We start from the raw sequence: 25,522 nt of genomic DNA on the forward strand, positions 1-25,522 counted from the left end.
GCTATTCTTTCACTTTCTCTTAAAACAAGATTACAAGTTTACAAGAATAACAAATAACCTCTCTCACCCTAAATTAGGATTTGCAGCTTAGCAATGATGAGAGACTAGTATGCTATTTATAATAAAACCTAACATACTAACTAATGGGCTTTTTCAGCAAGGCCCATTACACAAGCCAACTAAATAAACAAGCTAACTTAACAAATTAGGGTTTAAACACTAAAACCTAATTTAACATGCTAACAACCCTAGCATCTTCGACATCTGCATGCTAGACCCATCTTCGACTACAGCATGCACACTTCGACACCAGCATGTGAACAATCCTTCGACTTCATGCTTAACTCTGTCGAACTGTCGAACCAAGAAGCTACCCTTCGACAATACTAGAGTTCGATCCAATATCTCACAAATCTCCACCTTGGACCTAACTCTACAACGTCAAGGAACAAACTAGCTTTCTTCATGCAGCTTTATCAACTGCATACAGTGGAAAAACTTGCAACTCGGCAATGTCTTGGTGATCATATCAGCAGCATTGTCTTCAGTCGAAACCTTCAGCACTTGGACTTCTCCACGCTCGATTACTCCTCTGACGAAATGCAGCCTCACATCAATGTGCTTAGTTCGCTCATGATAGGCTGAATTCTTCGACAGGTGTATTGCACTTTGACTATCACATTTAACAGTGATACCTCGACCTTGAAGTTTCAGCTCCTTCGCAAAACCTTCAAGCCACAATGCTTCTTTCACAGCTTCAGTTAGGGCAATATACTCCGCTTCAATGGTTGATAGAGCAACAACCTTCTGAAGTGTTGCTTTCCAACTAATTGCAGTGCCAAACATAGTGAAAACATATCCAGAAATAGATTTTCTGGAATCCATACAACCTGCATAATCAGAGTCGACATATTCTTCTATTACTGCTTTACTATCTTCACCCAAGGCTCCACCATAAATTAGGACTCTATTCAGAGACCCATTTATGTACCTTAAAATCCACTTCAATGCTTGCCAGTGAGCCTTTCCAGGATTCGCCATGTACCTGCTTACAAGACTGACTGCGTAAGCTATGTCGGGTCTAGTACAGACCATAGCATACATCAAAGAACCGACTATATTAGCATATGGGATGCTATTCATATAGGCTCTTTCGACATCAGTACTGGGACACTGATCAATACTCAGCTTGAATTGAGGGTTTGTTGGAGTCACAACTGGCTTCAAATTCGACATACCATACTTTTCAAGAATCTTCCGTAGATATGCCTCTTGAGATAAGCATATCTTCGACTTCTTTCTATCTCTCCGAATGTCAATTCCAAGAATCCTGGAAGCAGCTCCCAGATCCTTCATATCGAACTCCTTATTGAGTTCAGCCTTCACCCTCATCACATCTTCAACACTGTTGCTAGCTATGAGAATATCATCCACATAAAGCAACAAAATAACAAATGAATTACCAGGTCGAAATCTGAAGTAAACGCAGTGGTCGAACTGACTTCTAATGAAACTTATGCGTGCCATGAACTTGTCGAATCTCCTATTCCACTGTCGAGGAGATTGTTTCAGCCCATACAAAGATCTCTTTAACTTGCACACATAATCTTCCTTCCCCTTTTCGACATACCCTTCAGGTTGCCTCATCAGGATCGTTTCATCTAGATCACCATACAAGAACGCAGTCTTCACATCCATCTGTTCCAGTTCAAGATCGAACTGTGCCACCATGGCAAGCAACATTCGAATGGACCTATGCTTCACAACAGGAGAAAACACATCATTGAAGTCGACACCTTCTTTCTGAGTGAAACCCCTTGCAACTAACCTTGCCTTGTATCTTTTCGACGTCACTCCTTCAATTCCTTCCTTAACTTTGAAAATCCATTTACAGCTGACTAACCTTGCCCCAACAGGTTTCTTGATCAGTTCCCAAGTATGATTATCATGAAGAGATTTCATCTCATCATCCATGGCCTTCAGCCATTCAGTCTTATTTCGACTCCTCATAACTTCCTTATAGTCTCTAGGTTCTTCGTCTAGAACCTCACTTGCAGAGATTAAGGCATAAGCTATAAGATCTGCATATCCAAGTCTCTGAGGTGGCTTGATGACTCTTCTCGACCTATCTCTCGACAATAGGTAGTCATCGTCAGTTTCCTCAACTTCAGCATCTTCTGCTTCTTCTTCGACTTCATCTGGGATATGCAATTCATCATCAACATGCTCCACCTCAACAGGAATCTCTACCTGTTCCAGCTCTTCGTCAGATGTTTCTGTACTTCGACCAACATCATCAGTTTTCTTAAAAGCCATTTCAGCTTCATTGAAAACTACATCTCGACTGGTGATACACCTCCTGTGACCTGGCTCTAGGCACCATAGCCTATAAGCTTTGACTCCTTCAGGGTATCCCATGAACATGCATTTCAGAGCTCTAGGTTCGACCTTGTCTTGCCTAATGTGAGCATAGGCTACGCAGCCAAATACTCTCAGTTTGTCGAGATCTGGTGGATGTCCCGACCAAACTTCTTCAGGTGTCTTCATATCTAACGCTGTCGAAGGACATCTGTTTATCAGATATGTTGCTGTCGAAACAGCCTCAGCCCAGAACACCTTTGTTAACCCCGCACTAGTCAACATGCATCTGACTCTCTCCAAAATAGTTCGATTAAACCTTTCAGCCAAACCATTTTGCTGTGGAGTACCTGCAGTAGTTCTATGCCTTGCAATACCAGAGGCAGCACAAAAACTGTCGAATGCCTCATTGCAAAATTCAAGGCCATTGTCGGTTCTCAACCTCTTGACCTTTCTGCCAGTCTGATTTTCAACCAGAGTCTTCCAACTTTTGAAATTCTCAAAAGTTTCATCCTTAGTCTTCTGGATGAATACCCATAATTTTCTGGAATAATCATCTACTATGGATAGAAAATACCTTGCTCCTGAATGTGATGGACACCTTGCAGGCCCCCAAAGATCAGCATGGATGTAATCAAGGGATCCATGTGTTCTTTGTTTGCCTTTGTTGAACTTCACTCTGCAAGATTTTCCAAGTACACAGGGTTCACAAAACTTTAGCTTTTTGACTTTGTCTCCACCAAGCAGATTTTGTTTCCCTAATTCGACCAGACCCCTTTCACTGACATGGCCCAATCTCATGTGCCAGATTTCTGTTTTCGACAAAGGTTTCGTGGATGCAACATTTGTCGAACCACTTACAACTTCAGCCTCAAGGGTATACAAGCCTTGTTTCTTCACGCCTCTCAAGACTTCCTTCGAACCCTTCATGACTCTTAGGATACTTTTCTCTCCTTGGAAAACATATCCTTTCTTGTCGAATTCACCAAGAGAAAGCAGATTTCTCTTCAAATCAGGAACATACCTGACTTCAGTCAACAACCTTATTGACTCATCATGGAGCTTGAATCTCACAGATCCAACACCTGCAATCTTGCAAGCCTTGTTGTTTCCCAGCAATACTGATCCACCATCTTGATCACATAATTCCTCGAACAAGTCTTTGTTTGGAGTCATGTGCCAAGTGCAACCTGAATCCATAATCCACTCCTTCTTAGAGTCACTGCTTGAAACCACAAGAACATCAGATGATTCGAAATCATCTTGAACAATGGCAGCGTTGCCATTATCCTTACCTCCATGATATTTCAAGCGTTCAGGGCACACCTTTCTTGTGTGACCCTCCTTCTTACAATGGTAGCATCGAATGCCAGATGCTTCACCACTGTAAGTCTTCGACTGGCTTTTGCCTTTCTTCTTGTCGAACTTACCATCCTTTCGTAAGAGTTTTCCTTTAATGGCCAAACCTTCGCCAACAGTCGAAGGTTTATGCTCCTTTCGTTCATTCAAGTCCTTAGAGTACAAGGCTGATTGAACTTCTTCAAACGTCAGGGACTCCCTTCCATACAAGAGAGTTTCTTTGAAGTGAGCATGTGATCGAGGCAAAGAACACAATAGTAACAGCGCTTGATCTTCATCATCGATCTTCACATCAATATTTTCAAGATCAAGAATCAGCTTGTTGAACATATCCAACTGCTCAGCCAATACTTTGTCTTCAATCATCTTGAATGAATACAAAGCTTGCTTCAGGTAGAGTCGATTTACCAGCGATTTGGTCATATACAAACTTTCAAGTTTCACCCATAACCCTGATGCCGTCGTCTCCTTTGATACCTGCCGGAGAACCTTATCACCAAGGCTCAACAAAATTGCGCTGTGTGCTTTCTCGATCATATTCGTCTTCTCCGCTACCGTCAATTCTGCATTCATGGCTGCCTCTCCCTTCAACGCTTCCAAACAACCCTGCTGAACCAGTAGGGCTTTCATCTTCAAGCGCCACAGACCGAAATCATTCACTCCGGTGAACTTTTCAATCTCATACTTTGTTGAAGGCATCTTCTCCACGCTCACCGCACCAATTTGTTGTGAAAAACGATACCAATAACAAAGTATAATAGGGAATTAGAGAGGATAGGAACACAATAATTGGTTATAACTGCTATTCTTTCACTTTCTCTTAAAACAAGATTACAAGTTTACAAGAATAACAAATAACCTCTCTCACCCTAAATTAGGATTTGCAGCTTAGCAATGATGAGAGACTAGTATGCTATTTATAATAAAACCTAACATACTAACTAATGGGCTTTTTCAGCAAGGCCCATTACACAAGCCAACTTAATAAACAAGCTAACTTAACAAATTAGGGTTTAAACACTAAAACCTAATTTAACATGCTAACAACCCTAGCATCTTCGACATCTGCATGCTAGACCCATCTTCGACTACAACATGCACACTTCGACACCAGCATGTGAACAATCCTTCGACTTCATGCTTAACTCTGTCAAACTGTCGAACCAAGAAGCTACCCTTCGACAATACTAGAGTTCGATCCAATATCTCATAGTAACATTAATGAACGGATCCATGAACTAAACTAATTAAACTCGATATCGTGAATTGTTCAGACCAGACTACTTGTCTGCATTTAGATTTTTGATAATATCATAATATATTTTCTTTTTCTTCATCACATAAAACTTTAAGACATATTTCAATCACTAAAAGTCTTATTTGTTGGGCTCATAAAATATCTAAACAGTATCATTGAATCTTTAAACCAATTCGTTATATTCTCTTTTATTTCATTCCATTTCATTATATTCAGTTATTTTTAAAATATCAAAACAAAACCTTCAATTAATTATACAATGAATCGAGGCAAGCATATCATCTTTGGCAATCATGGACTCATGAAGTGGCCCAGTTCAAGCACCCGGGAAGGATGTTGAATTTGGACTACACTGCATCCAATAGCTATTCGGCTTGAAATTGAAGATTTATCTTCTTAGGGCATCAATCACATCAAATTTTTGTTTTGCAATCGATTAGTTACGTCTTCTTTTTAATAATAGACCTACACATTTTGTTGTTTCATATATTATAATTGAGACAACGGTCCACCATGCACACAGTGGAACCAATTGTTTTTGTGTTGGAATAGATTGATAGGGAAGATTGAAGTAATAATGACAAGCCAAAAGGGGATGTCTTAAGCACTAAGAAGGGGAAAAAGACAGGTACCGACATAACTAGTTATACAATTATCTATAATTTAATGAGCTTAGATGGAATGATTATCTGTTTTGAAAGTTTCTAAAACTAAAAATAAATTCTTGTTTTGAATATTAAAAAAATTGGAATTAAATTCAATTCCAATTTTTTTTTAAAAAATTTAAAATATAAACATAAAAATAAATATTCATGATAAATATATTGTAATCTAAATAAAACTTTGTAAAATGATTGAAATATTATAATTATATATTTGTTGAGCATTAGTTTTAATACAAGTGATTAAAATGGTGGTTGTCTTGTCGGTAGATTAAGGGTAAAGTGGTTGATCGATTATAATCCGAATGGTGGTATGTGGTGGTGACTAGTGGTGGTTAGAGTGGTAGTTAATGACCGTGATCAATAATGATATGTGGTGATTAGAGTAATAGTCAATGGGGTAGATTTGTGGTCAAATAGGTGATCAAATATGGTTGACGGAGGTAGCAGGAGAGGTGATTAGTAGTGGTCACAATGGTAGTTAGGGGTGATTGTCATTGGTGGTTTGTAGTGATTATAGTAGTAGTCAGTAGTAGTGATTGGTGGTTAGATTGGTGATCTGTAGTGGTTGATAGAGATAGGAGGAGTGGTGGTTAGTGATTGTCGGAGTTAAGCATGACAACAAGGTGGAGCAGAGACGATGTTTACCTTCCTTGTAAACATCGTTCTCCAACCCAATTTTCTTCGGAGATGAAGAATTGAATCTCAAACTCGTCCCAAATAGGTTCGAGTATGGTTTGAGTATCACCATCTCACTCACATATATATATATATATATATATATATATATATATATATATATATATATATATATATATATATATATATATATATATATATATATATATATATATATATAAAAGGTAATCAATATTTTAATAGAATAGTCCATTTCCAGATTATCAAATTACATCACAAATAAAAAAGTAAAACATTCCTGAAAAGTTTAATGTCATTTCAAATATTTCAAATAATAAAGCACAAACTAAAATAACAATTCATACAACTAATATTCTAAATTATCATAACTAAATAATAAAATAAAAATTAATATAAAGAGAGTGGATTCAAAGTCCCCATTAAAGCGTGCTTTCTCTGTTAAACTTAGAGCGAATTCTAGTGGATATCCATGGGTACGGTTTGTGTTGCCATGTCTAACTGGAGTAGTGTTCAGGGATGACCAGATTTGTGATCAAAGGTGGATGAAATGGTGATCAACGATGCTCAAAGTGGTGGTGTTAATGAAAGTTAATGGTGGTGAGATTTGATATGATAATGGATAAAATGGTAATCGAATGTGGTAATAGTGGTGGTTGGCGGTGGTAGACAATGGTCAGAGTGATGGTTGGAGATGGTTGAAGTGGTGGCTGAAAGTAGTAAGTAGTTCTTAGACCGATAGCTAACGGTGGTTGGTAGTGGGGTTGATGGTGGCTTGAGTAGTATTTGATGACTATTGAGAGTGATTTCAGAACATTAAAACAAAAACAAAAATTTTAAAACTTTTTTTTTTTTGGTTTTGCGTTTCTTAAAAAATTGTTTTGAAATTAATTAAAAATTCAACTTGCTTATAAAAAAAAGTAAAAATGAGGGTTTATGGTGGTTGAGAGTAAATTATGTATTGTAACAATTTTCACATAATATTTTTATCTGCTTGTCATTTGATAACGTTCGTGGTTTTTTCTCCAATTTTAGAATTTTTATATTATGTTCTTGTGTTGTGAATTCTTCTTTTATTTTTTCTATACCGATTTTTCCAACAAATATACGTTACTGTAATAGACCAATTGAAACTGAAAGAATATAAATTCTTCCATAAAACCTCTTTAATTTTTGGCTTAATTATAACTTTGGTCTTTATTTTTTTATTAATATTGATTCCTCCATTTAAAAACCTCTTTGGCCGCATTGAACATGACTTAAGTGTCAAAAATGAAATTTCATTATTTATGATTAATTTTTTTCCTAATAATAACTTTGGTCGTCGCTGGAACTGAAGGAACAAGCAGGGGATCCGCGACGTCTTTGATCTCATCGAGCAGACGAGCTTCTTGTTAGATCTTTAGGAGGTGTTTGTTGGCTCTCTGCCCGGGGATTCTCCTTACTCTTCTTGGGCGCCGCAGACATTTGGTTATGGCAAAGAGAGTTGCGCTTGTGCTTCTTGGTTGCGGGAACCTTGGCATTTCTCTGATTCGAGCGATGTTCTCTCGGTCGCAGGAAGGGACTCAGAGAACGCCATCGGCGTCTTCGTGACGTGGGGGAGAGTTTGGCTAGAGCGTTTCCTCCAACTCCCCGATCCTTTTGTTTCGCTGAAGGATCGGGGAGTTGGTCTTGCTCAGGGCTTCGACCAGAATCTGCGGGACAGGGTCGACGTTGGCCGGTAAGGGGATCTAGGAAGGTTCCGACGCGCTTTTTTGGGTTTTTTTGACCTGTTGGGCTCAGCATTTTGGTCGCCAAGATCACGAATATCTTCGGAGGATAGAGATGCGGTGGCACCATACCTTTTCCGAGGGACTACGTCCTCTAGGGAGGGGTTAGCAAAGCTGAGGCTGGATTTATGCTCAGGAGAGATAACGGTGTTATGTACATTGTGATCAACATCAAGACTAGCCATGGTGTGATTGTTGAAGATTGTTTTGGTCTTTGTATGAAGAGAAGGAAAAGACGGAGTGAGCAAGTTTTCCCACAGTCGGTGCCACTGATTTAGGGGGTGATCAGAACCAGGAAGTGGGCCAGAGACGTCTGCACATTGTTGGTGATGAGGGGAAGGGGGTGTACTTGCAAGGCACTTTGACGATCGAGTAAGTGGGAGCAAATATACGTTTTAGTGTTTCAAGGGTTTAAAATTGAGTTACTTGACCCTTTCAATTGAGATGTTTTTAAATTGTCCCCCAACGCTTGGCCATTGGTCCACGTTTTGGGCTGGGTTGAGGATCTATGCCCAAAACGCGTGACTGCCAGGATTTTAGGAGTATGTTTAGGAATCTTGGGAGACTGTCCGAAACTAGCCTTTGGTCGGGCAGAGGTGTATCTTTGGTCGATAGAGATGTCCAGCGAGTAAGGGGCCGTCTATCCTCGATTGAGGAGCAGATGAACTGCCTTGCTATAGGCTCAGGGGAAAGCCAGGTCGAGTGCAACAATGATGTGTTAACCTCGAACCCTATGGAGGAGTGTCCCTTGACGGAGGGGCAGGAGACATGGTGTTTCCATTGTCCTTAGGTGATTGGGCCAAGGCTAGTGGGCCGTTCTGAGAGCGAATATGGATTGAGCCACTTTTAGCCGTCATGCTTGTCCATAACACTATATAAATGTATTTTTTTAAAAAAAATACGAAATTGTGATATTATTTCTCTACCTTCCTTTTTATTAGGGCAAATTTTTAAAATTTGCATAGGACCTCCAAATTGTCGGGGACATCCTTGATCCTCCATTATTAAAGTTAAAAACAAAATCAATGGACTCAGGAATAATATGAGTTCACCCTTTGGTTTCAATCTGCAAATATAATTTTTGTCAAATCTGATTCATCATCATCATTGTTATTCTTAGAGAAGAACAAATCCAGATTTTATTGCATACCCATTACTTTTCAAGGTCAATGACTTTGCACGCATCCAATTTCTAATATAACATTAAAAATTGTTAGATACATAACATAAAATTCCAGTTAGAAGATGAGAAATTATGCAAGAACACCAACCTTGGAACAATTTTTTTCTGCACTTGCAATCCATACCGGAAATCTTTTCCAAGCTTCTTTAAATTTCACTGTTTTCATGTCAAATGCTTTCATTATCAATGTTGAAGTTTCAGAAGATAGCATCCAAGATAAATAGTGTCAATGTCCACGTTCTTATTGGATGGAAAGAGTTTATTATGGATTGATGTGTTGGCAATATCTTGAACATTGTTACTTTATGAATGTACGACATATATTTGTTTTAGTGTTGTAGTGAATAACTATATGTTGAAGCGGTAAAGCGGCAAGCAAAAAGTAATAGTAATTATTTATTACCGGGTGATATAGGTTATATCGTATCGTAGTCCACAGAGATTGGTAAAGAAAAAATACCGTTCGACTATCTCGCGCTCTAAGTTTCATGATTGGGTGCGGAAAGATAAATGCGGGAAAAGTAAATAAAAGCACATAAACAATCTATTGTAGCTTAAGAGAATTTAGTCTGGAATCGTATTTCTACTCAACCCGTCTAATACTTAAATTTGAAGATCTATCGCTCAACACTCACAATACGCATCAAAATCACCAGGCATCATTCAAGACACAACATCAGTGTCCATTTCTGCAACACCAACGAAAGCTCAACCGTACTATTCACATCAACGATTTCTTCACCGACACAAACAACACTGAGGCATTAAAATTGATACCCATTACGGTTATTAGCTCTAAATCCATGTATGAAACCTAGAAACTAACATATATCATTCCTAATCAAGATCTATGATGTCCATTTCTGCAACAACACAAATCCGAAGCATTTAAGCAAAAAGATCAAGAACAACAACAATGATGATTTGTAAAACGAATATATAAACGATCCCAAGATCAACAAATATACATACAAGAGAGGAAAACTATACATACAAACCCCACCAATGGAATGGGTCACAGAGAAGAAGAAGAACAAGCGGAAACTTCTCGTGTTTGTCGGCACAATCGGAGACCACCCGAGCTAAATCGACATGATGAGACACCCAATAGTGTTGCTTGAACCTCTAAACTACAAAGAATGGATCAGAGCTCATCTTTGTCCAAGAAGAGGTGATAAAAACCTAAAAACACAAAGCTGAACTATTTATACAAAAACAAAATTTCGTAGTGCGCACGACGCATACTAAGTCGGTGCGACGCGCCCTTTATTAAATGTACCAAACAGCCCTAGCGCGCGACGCGCCCTAAGTCGGCGCGACACGCCCTCAGTTCTGCCAAAATTATTTCCTTTTGCTCCTACAGCGCGCGACGCGCTCTACACCAGAACAACAACTTTATTTCTCAAAACGCCCTCACAGACGTGTCTTCGACACTTTATTCCTCGAGGCTCCGACAACGCAGAAAAACCTACAAAAATAAAACAAAACTATCAAACGGTACATATTTACACGAAAAGTAACAAAACTCAAACTATGCGAAATTAAACAAAAACGGGGAATTATTCACACGATATTAACAAAAAGTATCGATAAGTGTCACTATTTACACACACAAAATAACTACATTTTGACACTTATATACCCCTCGGTTCTTTAATAAAACTGAAGGTTATGTTATTTATTTTTAAATTAAAAAATAAAATAAAATAGGAATTTTCCCCTCGTTTTATAAAAGAACCTATGTAATATATTACTCGGAAAAAAATTGGTAATGAAAAAAAATTAAAAGTAACATGTATTGTTTCCTTTTTTAATTTTTAATCATTCAACACTTCTTTGTGTGATGCAATATTCAAAACAAATTTTTTCAGATCCTATTATGTGAAACAACAATGTTGCTTGCAATATATTATTGTATGTTTAGGAATAAATTTCATAATGTTATCAACCAAGGAAATAATATATTATGCAATGATTTCTTTGACTGATAACATAGGAAGGTTATCCCAAAATATAACAATGGTGTTGCAAGAGGTAGAAACAACAATTGTACACGTTCTTATTGGATGTAAAGAGTTTATTATGGATTAATGTGTTGGCAATATCTTGAGCATTGCTACTTTATGAATATGCGACATATATTTGTTGTAGTATTGTAGTGAGTAACTATACCCCTAGGTTCTTTAATAAACCCGATGGTAAAGGTTATTTCTTTTTAAATTAAAAAATAAAATAAAATAGGAATTCCCCCCTCGGTTTTATAAAAGAACCTATGGTATTATATTACTCGCAGAAAATAGTGAATGGAAAAAATTAAAAGTTGTTAGTGCGTGAGACACTTTTAATGAGGAGAAAAAGAGAGAATAAGGAAATAAGAATTATTATTGAATTGAAGTGTACAAATAATGATACAGGCTATGATTATTTATATACAACTCTGATTGAGCTTGGTCTTACACAACTTGGATTATATTTGATATTATTACATTTGATTATATTTGATATTATATTAATAATATCAATCCCAATAATATCTTAATAAATCCCAATAATATCTCAACATACCCCCTGTAATCCAAGTTGTCAAACAACTCTAAAAATAGTCAATCTAAACTATTCCTAATTTATTTCTCAAATTTAGGAATCTGTCAATCTTCAATCCTTTGGTGAACATGTCGGTCAACTATGCTTCACTCGAGCAATGTCTAACTTCAAGTTCACCTCGACTTACCTTTTCCCTCATGAAGTGAAATTTAGCTTCGATATGCTTACTTCTTCCATGCAGAACTGGATTCTTCGCTAAATTAATGGTTGACTTGTTGTCGATTTGCAACTCAAAAGATTTCTTCACTTCGACCTCTATTTCTTCAAGTACTGATGTGATCCAAATTGCTTGACTTGTAGCATAGGATCCTGCTATATTTAGCTTCACACGATGATAATGCCACCACAGGTTCTTTCTTCGAAAACTATGAAATTGAGGCACCAAATACTTGAAAGAAATATCCAGTTGTGCTTCTTCAATCTTCCTTATATCCACACCAATAAGCATCTAAAAACAAGTAATTGTTGCTTCTTTGTCTTCAAAATTTTGTCGAAATATAATTCCATACTCTATCGATCCTTTTAAGTATCTTAGAATTCTTCTTGCAACCTTCATTTGTGACACTCTTGGTTCACTCATGTATTTGCTCACTAATCTGACCTTGAAACCTATATTAGGTCGACTAATGCACATATACCTAAGAGATCCCACAATTTGCTTGAACAAAGTTACATCGACTTTATCTTCCTCTCTATTCTTCTCCAACTTCACATTTGGTTCGACAGGTGAGGATGCAAGATTCGTCGAATCATCCGTTCTGAATCTCTTTAGTATCTTTTTGACATACTTCCTTTGATGTAGCACCACACCTTGCTTCGACATTTAAAATTCCATGCCTAGGAAATAAGACAATTTTCCCAGATTTGACATTTCAAATTCCTTCATCATCAGCTCTTTAAACTTCGACAAGTTCTCTAAGCTATTTCCAATTACCAGCAAGTTTTCGACATTTAATCAGATGATTGTTATATTTTGTGCCACAACCTGAACATAGACCCCATACTTAGATTTGCATTTGACAAATCCTAATTCGACTAAGTATGAGTCAATCTTCTTTTTCCATGCCCTAGGTGCCTGCTTGAGACCAAAAAGTGCTTTGTGTAACTTATGTACTTTACTCGCTTCCTTCTAAATCACAAAACCAAGAGGTTGTGTGACATAAATCTCTTCGTCTAGTGGACCATTCAAAAATGCCGAATTCACATCTAAGTGAAATATCGACCAGCCTTAGCTACATGCCAATGCTACCATTAGTCGAACAGTCTCTAATCTTGCTACTGGAGCAAATACTTCAGATTAGTCGAGCCTTGATCTTTGAAGAAATCCTCGAGCTACTAACCTTGCTTTATGTCTTGCTATTTACCCATCAGCATTGTGTTTCAGTTTGAACACCCACTTTACATTGATAGCTTTTTATGTGCTAGCAATTTGACTAATCACATGTGTTGTTTCTTTCGATTGCTTGTAACTTTTCGACTATAGCTAACTTCCACTATTGAATCTTTAAAGCCTCGCTATAGTTGAACTAATTCTCCATCTGGTGTGACTTCATCATCACCGACCACTTCATAGTCTTGAAGTCTTGCTGGAAGAAATCCAGTTCTTTTAGGTCTTTGGCTTGTAGGAGCCTCACCTTCTTCAACTTCGGATGTGTCTGGAATGTTGGTAATTGCTTCGACTTCAACTGGATTTTTGACAATTGTATCAATTTCGACTTCAGCAATTTCTTCTTCGAAGTTAGAGCTCATCAATGGCTTGTCTGATTCTACTTTGACTTCGACTGGATTCTCAACAATTCCTTTAACTTCGACTTCATCAGTTATACCAAACCAGGTCTTGGATTCGACTTGGTTATCTGCAACTGCAACCATAACCATCATACCTTCAAAATCATTTGAATTTTGGCGTGCAAGGTTCGCTCCTTTGCCCTTGCCTTTTGTCGATCCATTATCTTTTGTGTACCAACAATGTTTAGACAAGTGACCCCACTTCTCACAATGATAACATAACACACATTTACCTTTTTTTATCTTCTTTGTCCTTTCGATAGTTTCATTCTTCCCCTTTTGAGGATTCAGATGTCCTATCTTCGACCTATTGCTTGCGAGGGTTCGACCAAGGTTTCTTGCCCTGATTTTTGTTGAATTTGCCTTTGAATTTGTTGGAACCACCATTATTTTTCCATGAGTGAACATTCAAAGCTTGTATCGAATCTTGAACTCCTTTCCTTTCGACAATTCTAATTTCATGTGCTTCCAACGAACCAACCAAATCTTCCAATTTTAGGGTTTCAAGGTGATTGGATTCTTGAATAGCTACGATAATGTGATCAAAGTGAAAGGTCAATGTACGCATTACCTTCTCAACTATCATCTTATCAGTTAAGGTTTCACCACAACCCTTCATGAGATGAACGAGTTTCTGCACCTTCGACACATACTCTGCAACCTTTTTGTCTTCTCCCATCGACAATAATTCATATTATCGATGCAAGGTCTGCAATTTGACAACCTTGACTTTCTCACCTCCTTCATAATATTTGACAAGAATATCTCATGCCTCCTTCGTTGATTCAACATGAGAGATTCTATCGAAATTTGCAGAATAATCCACCTTTTGAATGAAATACGCAGCCTTGCAATCCTTCTTCTTGGCTTCGGTGTGGGCAGTTTTTTGTGCGTCGGATGCATTTGCAGCCAACATAGGAACTCCATTAGTAACCACTTTTAGGGTTTCCTGAAAACCAAACAGAGATTGCAGCTGTTTTCTCCATCGGATCCAAATTTTGCAATGTTATCAATCAAGGAAATAAAAAATTATTCATTGATTTCTTTGACTGACAACATAGGAAGGTTATCCCAAAATATTACAATCGTCTTACAAGAGATAGAAACAAATACAACAACAACAACAACAAAAACAAAATTAGGTGAGATAGATTACAAGAGCATAAAAAAAAAATTTGTTCAAGGTTGGTGTTAGAAGAACAACATATAACACAGAACCTTGAAGATTTTTTCTGACTAGTAATCCACCCAAAAAAATAATCTGGACGAGTTTGGAGCGGCTATAGATGAGTTAGGTTTAGGGTAAAACTTAATGAACAAGTGCTTTTATAGTCAAATTTGATTATGTAACCCCTTAGTTATTAAAGAAACCTAAGGAATAGATCATTTAATTTATAAATAAAAAATAAAATAAAAAAAAAAGACACCACTTTTAATGAAATAAAAACATAAATTGTTGAGATTTGAAGCATGTAATGAATTACTTTTTCTCTAGATTATATTCAAAAACCAAGAAAATATATAATATTTTTTTAAAAAATAAATAAAAATGTTGTCATGAAATGTATTAATGGTAGTAGTGAGTTATAAACAAACCTTACTTATAATCATAAGAATTATTGAATCAGTCTTTAAATAAAACTAGTCTCTATGAATACGATAATATTGCACTTGCTACTTACACTGCAACAAGTTTCGATCGAGTAATTTAGTTGTTGCGAGACTTAATACTTAGTGTCATGCTTTCCGGGGTCGATATGTTTTTTAATGAAATACATTTCATAACCACTCAAACTTCAAGTTGATCAACCAACATGTCTCCAAAAGCATTAGATGATACACATGTAGGCATTCCTAATAAAGGTGGAGGATTGTTAGGTCTATATGAATCAAATATATTGAAAGTTGAAGGTGATGTTGGTGCATATACTACTAATCCTCTTTCTTGAATGCAAGTGCATATGTCAATCATAATCTTGACTTTATAAACTATATTTTTTTTAGTAATACTAGTCGTAGTGTCTTATTCTGACGTGTCAAATTTATTGTTGAACTTAAAAATTAGTCGATGCATGATCGACTAAAATCTCAAATGTAATTCTCTTTTCTTTTAATTATTTTTGTTGATGAATGAACTTAAAAATCAAGCAATTCATGATTTTTTCAGCTATTTGTGATACATATTGCGCCTAGGGCTGGAAATGAGTCGAGTCGAGTCGAACTCACCTCAGCTCAGTTTAACTCGTTAAGAATTGGTCGAGTTCGAATTCGAGTTCGAGTTCATGACGAACTTTTTTTCCAGCTCAAACTCGACTCGTTAAGAATTGGCCGAGTTTGAGTTCGAGTTTATCTCGAACTTTTTTTTCAGGTCAAACTCAACCTGTTAGAAGTTCACGAACATCTCGATTCAGCTCGTTAGGTTTATCTTATTAGGTTCAACTCGCTTATTTCACGGATTTAAAAGTAATTTTTTAAAGTCTATTTTTTTACATATATATTTGACATCTTAAATTAATATTTTTTAAATAAAAAATATAGAAATAAAATAAAAGTTATAAGATTGGAATTTATAAAATGTTAATTTTATTTGTAGAAATATTTTACTCACCAGAGAATATAAACTATTAATTAAAACCGTTAGATTAAAATAAAATATGATACTAAGGTTTAGAGCAAATATTTAAACCTACTCTTAAAGACAATATAATCTATCTTATATATAATCGAGTTGACTCATGAACCTAACGAGTCGAACTATGTATAGTTCAAGTTCAGCTCATTTAATTAACGAACTTAGTTTTTAGCTCATACTCAGCTCATTTGGTTCATGAACCTAGTTCAACGATTTAATTTTCGAATCGAGTTTCGAACTATTTTCAAGTTAGTGTGGTTCATTGCCAGCCCTAATTGCGCCCCACACATTCACCTTGTTCTTCCCGCTTTCACGATATATTTCTCGTTTCTTTAGTATATATGTGCATTATTTCCTTAGAACATGTCAAATTATCTAGTTCCACTATAAATAAGAAACACGAGTAAAATGTCAAATTATCTAGTTCCATCGAGCCTCAAGTGAGTTTAATAATGTCTCCCTGGCTCTTATGGACTATAATAGACTTGAGAAAGGTTTGACTCCCTTGTATTCTACTACTTTCGTATTCCCTTAACCTTCCTTCGGCAATGTTCTGACCCTAAATTCGAATGCTTCTCCACAAATATATGTGAACAATTTCATGTGATTAAATGTACATTGGTACATGTAAAAAAAAAACTTAAAGTACAAATTAATTTGAGTAATTTATATTCATATATAATAAGGTTTGCCTTGCGTAAGGCATACAAAGCATTTACAGAGATATTTGTTTTCTTACTCTAAACATTTACCAAGCAGCTATATAACATTTGATGTGAAAGTTTTGAAAATCTCTAGCTACATGCATGGTGTGGTTGTCTTGATCTTATCCATTTACCCTTGAAGCAAAACATAGAAAACTACTCTTTATCTAACGATCTAGATCAGCTATATTTACAAGATGATGATGGTTGTGCATGGATCAAAAAGAAGGGACATGAAATGGTTAATTCCTGGAAGATCAAGGGTTCTGATAATTTCTTTTCTTCTTCTTCTTTCAGCTTATGTTACTTCTTCTCCTCAATACACCAACAAAAAAACAGCACCAGCTTCAAATTCAAGTAATGAAACCAAAGGAGTTGATGTTAATCATCATGCTAAAGTATTTTATAAACACACTTGGCCGGTAAGAGTGTTCAATATTTCATAAAATTTTACATGATTTTTTTAGGGTTATGTATATATATATATAAGCATATATTGAATTGATAATCTTTGTGGTGCATGTAGGGGATGAAATTTGGATGGAGAATTGTAGTTGGTAGCATAATTGGATTTCTAGGATCATCATTTGGAACTGTGGGAGGTGTTGGTGGAGGTGGCATATTTGTTCCCATGCTTACTCTTATTATTGGATTTGATGCAAAATCAGCAACAGCAATATCAAAATGTAAGAAAGATCTACCACTATCTTAATTTGCTTCATGATGAATGCTAATGTTTTCATATACTATAAAATAAATTAAAAAATTATGAAAAAAGTAAATTAATATTGGCAATAAAAAATAGTCTTAGTTCATGTTCATGCAAGTAAATATCTAGTACTGTTCTTTATTTATTTATTTATTTTTCTAAGTATTGCAACATCTTAAGTAACTACGTACTACTTTGTTGTTATGTTGTACCAGCATGAAATACAACATGGTTAAGTAACTTTTTTTTCTTTAGGTAGTTTCCAATGTATCTGGTAGAATATCTTTATTCTTTGACGTAACTGTTTTATAACAAGATGGTCAAGAATAATAATATTTTTATCTATTTAGTATACTTCCTCTCTAAGCTGGGTTTTGATAAGGTTTGTTCATTCATCGTGCATCTCTTAGAGTTATCCATCTCAGTTCATCACTCTCAATTATGATCTTGTCAGCAAAATACAAGCATACAATCAACTTGTGCTTGTTTGTTGAATTCATGCTGTATATGCATCATGCTCATGTGCATATTCCACAAACCTTTATTGAATTATGAACCCTTCAATGTTGGAGGAGAATGTGTGTAGAATGGTTTAAAAGGGGTTGAATAGACCATTTCCATTAAAACTAATTTCAAAAAGTTTTTTTAAAAATTATTGCGAAAAGTTTGATATCGGAAATTTATAAAAAATACTATTGAATTGATTTTACGGTTTATTCAAAATATTCGAAGAAAAAAATGAAGATGGAAGGTGATGACACTAAACAATCAATATGTCAATTAATTGGATTTAATTTACACGAGGTGCCTAAATTATATCTTATTAGTGGAAGAGACAATCTAACATTAAAATTTTATGCATATTATAATCATCAAAAAGAAGATTTGAATTATTAAACTTATCAACGAACTCACTTACACAAAAATAACTATAAACAGATAAAACATACAAAATATAGCCACATGTGATTAAAAAAAAGTGATAAAGCCTAATATCATATAAATCTAAGTTGGAATTTAAAAAAGATAAGAAAATAGAAATTGTGCACCAAATTTATACTGGTTTAGTGCATTCGTTCACACAAACAGTCCAATCTTCATTGATAACCCTTTAGAAATTCTTTGAGATCTTCCACTATTTTTACAAATTAATACAAGTATTTTTAATACAGTGGACAATCAAAACAACACTGAATACTTCAAACAAAAATGCTAAACAAACATAGTTTTGAATCTAGATTTCCCTTATGTTGGAAGAAGAACATTAAAACTACCAAATTCACAAGATCCTCACTTGATCTTGAACTAGCCACCTTCCTAGGCCCAAAGTTATGCTCCAAGATTTCGTCTGAAATAATCTTCACTCAATCCTGTCAGAGTTCTCTTGTCTGAGCCTTTGTTCTACTGATGGATCATAGAAACTCTAAAATTTCGTTCGCACGGTTTTCACTCGACCCTACCCAAATTTTCTCTAGAGAATAATTAATATTTTTCTTGCTGGAAGTCAGTCTCCAGAAATCATGGTCAGAAATCGATTCTTCAATCTGATATACAAAAAAAAAATATTAAATTTCTAATGTACTTTGCAACAATCACTTGCAATAAATCTTTTGAGTTAAGTATCACAACAATGGAGTTTTTGGTTCAAGGTAGAGAAGATCATTGGTTATCAGAATAATCTCGCGCAACTCCAAAACAAAGCTCATGAAATCAACACTCTATAAAGTTTTTCTATAAGTTTGACTTGATGGAGAAGGTGTTTGTGAAAGAAAGAACACTCTTGTTTTTTTTTTTTTTTTGTTGAGAGAATTATGGATTCACTCACTTGTGTATGGACGTGTATGTAGAGAGAAAAAAAATGAATTTATAAGTGCTAGAGGCAAGGCATAAAATAGGTAAAAAAAAATTAAGCAATTGATTTGAGTCAGGATCTACAATAATGATTTGATTTAGGTGAAAAAAATAACTTCAATCAAGGAGATGACTTTTGGATTTGACTTGTTTGATTCAGATCATGATTTGAATCACAGCCATAGGTAATTTTCAAAAGATTTCATTTAGTCATGATTTGAATCAACCATAATTGTGATTCGCATCAAGGTGTCTTTGGTTTAATCAGAGATATCCTTGATTTGGATCACATTTACAACACCAAGATTCAAATTTCTTGTTTATTCTTGATTTGAATTGGTCAAAGTTGTGATTCGAATCAAATTTAAAAAACACATTATTGTAAGACTTCTAACTAGTGATTAAAGTAATCCATAACTCACTTTTAACCGATTTGCTCAAAACAAAAATAATTGCAACGATTTCAGCCTAAATAAATATAAGGGATAGCTCTAGAATGATAAAATTAAATTATAATAAATCAATAAAATTAAATTAGAAATAAATGATAAAATACGACAATACACAAATAAAAATTTGACTCTTACTGATAGAGCAATTTCAATCATTTCTTGTTCAAATTGTTCTAAGTCAAAAAAGTAGAATTGTTTGCTTTCGGCTGATACATTTTATTACCAATTCAATCCTTTTGTCTCTTTAAATTTCACATATTTTTATTTACCATTCTCTTTTCACCTTTAGGATCATAGAGTTTGTATGCACCATTTTTAATCACCCTCTGATTGAGCCTTCTCATCCAATTTTCTTTGGACTTGATCGAGAATGTTCTTGCCACATATTCATGTGTTAGCTCCTTCAACATATTTCTTGGGCATCTATTTAGATGTTGTTTCTCCCATAGATAATTAGGCACTCCCTTTCTTCAGCATGTTTATGACCATATTGTATATGACCATATTATTCCTTTGTGATTTACCATTGTGCTGTAGAGTTTAAGGTGCGGTTACTTCATGTGTTATGCCATTTGATATTCTAAATTACTTAAAATCATTTAATGTGTATTCACCATTACCATAATTTCAAAGTTTATTGACTAGTCTCTGAAACCTTATATTTGTAATGAAGTTATGATTACTGGAGGAGCAGGAGCAACAGTTTTATACAACTTGAAGAAAAGACACCCAACACTTGACTTACCTGTCATTGACTATGATCTAGCACTTCTTTTCCAACCAATGTTAATGCTTGGTATCAGTCTCGGTGTTGCCTTTAATGTCATTTTTCCTGATTGGATGATAACAACTTTACTAATCATATTTTTCACTGGTAATTCCTCCATTAAAACACTTTCTTCAAAATTGTTCTTTCCTTCTTTTCATTATAACTACAATGCTTATTATTCATATTGATGTAGTTTTCGATATGTGAAACAGGCATTTCTATTAACGCGTTCTTAAAAGGTGTTAACACGTGGAAAAAAGAAACACGTACTAAGAAGGTTACTTGAACATTACTCAATCTTTTAATTAATTGAACTTTTTTTCTTCATTTCGACGGTTTTTTAATGCATTCTGTTACAATTCCAGGAAGCTAGGGAATCAGATGCTAGAAGGATAGAAGATTCTGTACTTGATCTACAAGCCGGAGAATCGGTCAGTGAAAGTCAAACCAATACCAATTTACCAAGAAAGAAGGTTTCTGTTATTGAGAATGTTTATTGGAAGGAACTTGGACTTCTTTTCTGTGTGTGGATCATGATACTTGCATTACAGATAGGAAAAGTAAGTATATATTTTGATGTTTTTCATATTCTTGTATAAACAAAGAATGATGATTATGTTTTGAAACAGAATTATACAAGAACTTGCTCGGCGGCGTATTGGATATTGAATCTAGCTCAGGTACCTATAACTGTAGGAGTGAGTTCATATGAGGCAGTGCTTTTGTACAAAGGGAAAAGAGTTATAGCTTCCAAGGGAGATGAACAGACAAATTGGAGTGTGAAGCAGTTGATTCTGTATTGTTCATGTGGTATAATTGCTGGGATAGTTGGTGGCTTGCTTGGTCTTGGTGGAGGGTTTATCTTAGGGCCACTCTTCATTGGACTAGGAATCCCTCCTCAGGTAACTTTTTGTTTCTTCATGCATGGTTCTCTCTTCCATAAAATCTATATTTTGTATTTTGATTGAAGAGTGTTTTATGAAGGTGTCAAGTGCTACATCCACTTTTGCAATGACATTTTCTGCTTCTATGTCTGTGGTGGAATATTACCTTCTCAAACGTTTTCCTATTCCATATGGTAAGTCTATGGATTAATGGCTTAACAGCACACTATGATGGACTTTCTAATATTCAACTTTTGATTATTCTTGCAGCTCTTTACTTTGTGGCTGTAGCCACTGTTGCTGCACTTGTTGGGCAGCATTTGGTGAGGAAGCTAATTGCCTTATTAGGGAGAGCTTCAATCATCATTTTCATCCTTGCCCTCACAGTTTTTGTGAGTGGAATATCACTAGGCAAGTGCTATTAATTTGTTGAATTGCTTAGTTTGTTTTCATTATTATGTGTGGGTACCCTTTTAGTAATTATGACTAGCAAAATATGTTTTGTTTTATTGAATTTTAATTTTAAAAAAAAGTTAGAGAAAAATCAATACAAATATTAATCAATAGTTGTTAAAGAAGATTGGTACATTGAGCTTAACCGGTTTGCTCTCTTCAAATAACAGGTGGAACAGGAATAGCAAATCTGATTAAAAGGCTTGAAAATAAGGAATACATGGGATTTGGAAACCTATGTGAATACAGGGTTAGGAATTAAAGTTCACTGTTGCAAAACTTACATGCGACTAATGATATGCTTTAGACTTTGGGTTTGATTGCTAACCAACTTGATTTCAATTTAACAAACAGTGTAAAATATATTTCTTATTAATTGAAAAACAAACATGTACATTATATCATTTCTCGTACATTAAACCTCACATTATGGGCAGAAACAAAAGAAAGATTGCAAAACATTTGTGGTGAATTGTTATTAGAGAATCTATTTGAGTATATTTGGTATTTTCTTTTGGTATAGAAATGCTGTTTAGAGATTCTACTGAGTAAAATTTAATTGTGTTTGCTTTTGGTAGAGAGTTGCTTTTTAGAGATTCTACTGAGTAAAACTTATTTGTGTTTGCTTTTGGTAGAGAATTGCTGTTAGAGATTATTTTTTTAGTAAAAGTAATTGGTGCTAGCTTATAGTAATTCAAATTACTTTAAAACCATTAAACAACATTCGGAGTGTAGGGCATGAAAAAATCCTGAACTGTGTAACTTTGCAAGTCAATTCTTCAAAACAAAGTGACATGACATTCAAAACATGTAGCGCTTACAACAGATATTCGGTTATTACAGATTCAAAAGTTGTGGAATATGTTTCTCAAAAAAATTTTTGTAGAATATATGAATTGTTTGTATGAAAGCGAATACAGAGTTGTGAGTTAGAGACCAAAAGTCTCTTGGGGCTGGTTAGAAGTACAAAGAATAGTACTTTCCATGTAAGTGGAATAAGGCTTTGTTTACATAAGGAATTGAATGTTGTTGTAAACCAAGATTTTCTGATTTGCTCAAAAATTTGTTGTAAACCAAGATTTTCAAATTTGCTCAAATATGTGGCCAATTCTTTTTAAAAACCAATCTGTATTAGTTAAATATCAATTTAGCATTGCATTGAGAGAAAAAATAGGGTTCAAGAAACTGAAATGAGTAAAAGTTGCACTTATTTTTTTTAAAGAACTAGAACATTAGGAAATCAAAATTTTAACGAAGACTAAGGCACAACAAAACAAACAGGTGTTTCCTCCAAATTGCTTTAAGAGATAATTTAAAACACTAAATTTTAAAATCCTCAAATTCAATTGTTAAGAATTTACCTTACACAAACAGAACATAAGTATAAGCACAAGGTTTTAAAATCTTCCACAAAAAAATCAAACCACCAAAAACTGTTTTAAATTTGAGATAAGAGCGATCAACTTTTTCATTGAAAAATATATTCTTCCATTTTAATTTTTGTTATTGATACCTAAATGGATGAGTCCAAATAGGGTTATCATAAAATATAAAAATTGAAGATCAAAAAAATTGAAGATCAAAAAAATTGATGAGATGAGATAAGTATGAAATTAGAAACAAGTTACGAACAAAATTTTCATAGCTTAACGTGAGAGGATTTTGTGAACAAGTTGTTTTTAACTCAATTGAAGATTGAGTAAATAAAAATTGTTTTCATGACAGTAAGTTAACATGGAAAATCAGCTGAAATCAGGTTTACTATACAAATAAGTTCTTTCAGAAACATAGCCAAAATATCAGGTATATACCTTTCTTATCTATAAGATCAAATCATCAACAGTATCCCCAAATTTCACAAAACAAATATATCACAGCGCAGTTGAAAAAACAGTTTGATTTACCAGCATCTAAATATTAGAGTATAACCAGCATCACTAACCAACACAAATCATAATTCAAAACAGAGCAAAATCTGATTTATATTTAATCAACTAAGCAACATAACAAAAGTCTCAAAATAAAGCTATTAAATTAAATCCAAAACATTCAAAAGTTCAACAAAAACAAAATCAAAACACTAGAAATCCAATACTCAAGCTTCAGCCTTCTGGTAAACATAGGTAAGCCCACACTTACCACAATAATGACGATCAAAATGATTCGCCATGAAAGTCCCGGCACCACACTCCGCATTAGGACACTCCTTCCTCAGCCTCTGCACCTTTCCGGAATCATCCACCTTGTAAAACTGAAGCACCGCAAGCTTCACCTTCCTGTGCTTGTGCTTGATCTTCTTTGGCTTGGTGTAGGTCTTCTTCTTACGCTTCTTTGCGCCACCACGAAGACGGAGCACGAGATGGAGAGTGGACTCCTTCTGGATGTTGTAGTCGGCGAGAGTGCGGCCGTCTTCCAACTGCTTGCCGGCGAAAATGAGACGCTGCTGATCCGGGGGAATTCCTTCCTTGTCCTGGATCTTGGCCTTGACGTTGTCGATGGTGTCGGAAGACTCAACCTCGAGGGTTATCGTCTTCCCCGTTAGGGTTTTCACGAAGATCTGCATCTTGGTGGAAACTGTGAAGCTCTCTCAACAAAGGTTTGGGAATGAGGCGATTAGGTTTCAGAGGAATTTATTTTCTAGGCAAATTAGGGTTTCGGGTATTGGGCTTTGTGGTTGTTGTTGGGTTTTGGGCCTCTTTAAATCCAGATTTGATTCCATCCACTTCTAACTCCTTATAAACAAAATACTAAAATTCACCAGAAAAATTAAAAAATAAAATTCACCAGAAAAATTAAAAAATAAAATTCACCAGAAAAGGTGGTATTAAGTCATTAACCCACAATTAAATAATATATTTTATTAAATTTACATATAAAAAAATAGTATATTATGTATGTATTTTAATTACGTTAAATTATTATTTTATTGAATGTTATCGAGTGTATTTATTTTATTTTTTAAATTTTGACAATAAACTTTCCTGTAAAAAAATATTTTACAATAAATTTGTCCATATGTAAATTACTTGAGTTAAATAAGTAGATGTAAATGGTTAGTATGTGGTTCAATCTTTAAGAGTAGTCTTTATTTTATTTTATTTTTAAAATAAAAAGGCCAAAGCCCATGATATAGGTAAGAAAGGGAAGAAATACAAAGGAAACCAAAGGGGGACAAAGACCAAAACCACTACAAAGGTCTAACTCTAAAGAAAGATAAAAATAGCTTGTTTTTCAAGAAATTCAATGCAATACTATCATGAATATAATCAAGCCAGATGAAATTGGGTGTATAAAGACCAATGTTAGCTAATTTGTCCGCACAAGCATTCTCTTCTCGATAAATATGATTGATCATGAATAACAAGCCTTAATTAGCAAACGCTTTAACAACCAATATAGAATCCAACTCAAGCCAAAGATTGAACCACGT

At 35.0% G+C, this 25,522-nt stretch overlaps 2 protein-coding genes across 2 annotated transcripts; one reads left to right on the forward strand and one right to left on the reverse strand.

Moving 5' to 3' along the window:
• Positions 1 to 17,037: 17,037 nt before the first annotated feature.
• LOC131603348 (sulfite exporter TauE/SafE family protein 3-like) lies at positions 17,038 to 22,557 on the forward strand. Its single transcript, XM_058875644.1, has 9 exons — positions 17,038 to 17,396; positions 17,501 to 17,660; positions 20,660 to 20,860; positions 20,968 to 21,032; positions 21,121 to 21,315; positions 21,385 to 21,657; positions 21,740 to 21,833; positions 21,910 to 22,050; positions 22,263 to 22,557. Exons 1-9 carry the CDS (start codon positions 17,172 to 17,174, stop codon positions 22,352 to 22,354), a joined length of 1,446 nt encoding a protein of 481 aa, XP_058731627.1. The 5' UTR covers positions 17,038 to 17,171; the 3' UTR covers positions 22,355 to 22,557.
• Positions 22,558 to 24,046: 1,489 nt separating this feature from the next.
• On the reverse strand, positions 24,047 to 24,706 carry LOC131603349 (ubiquitin-ribosomal protein eS31 fusion protein-like). Its single transcript, XM_058875645.1, has one exon. It carries the CDS (start codon positions 24,653 to 24,655, stop codon positions 24,188 to 24,190), a length of 468 nt encoding a protein of 155 aa, XP_058731628.1. The 5' UTR covers positions 24,656 to 24,706; the 3' UTR covers positions 24,047 to 24,187.
• Between the last annotated feature and the right edge of the window lie 816 nt (positions 24,707 to 25,522).

This window comes from Vicia villosa, linkage group LG5, assembly GCF_029867415.1.
Source record: "Vicia villosa cultivar HV-30 ecotype Madison, WI linkage group LG5, Vvil1.0, whole genome shotgun sequence".
NCBI lineage: Eukaryota > Viridiplantae > Streptophyta > Magnoliopsida > Fabales > Fabaceae > Vicia > Vicia villosa.

Excerpts from the sequence above, each read along its gene's own strand:
- LOC131603349 (XM_058875645.1), bottom strand. The coding sequence starts at position 24,655 with ATGCAGATCTTCGTGAAAACCCTAACGGGGAAGACGATAACCCTCGAG.
- LOC131603348 (XM_058875644.1), top strand. The coding sequence starts at position 17,172 with ATGATGATGGTTGTGCATGGATCAAAAAGAAGGGACATGAAATGGTTA. Across the intron at positions 21,033-21,120 it reads AAGAAACACGTACTAAGAAG|GAAGCTAGGGAATCAGATGC; the intron begins GTTACTTGAACA and ends TTACAATTCCAG. Across the intron at positions 21,834-21,909 it reads ACGTTTTCCTATTCCATATG|CTCTTTACTTTGTGGCTGTA; the intron begins GTAAGTCTATGG and ends TTATTCTTGCAG.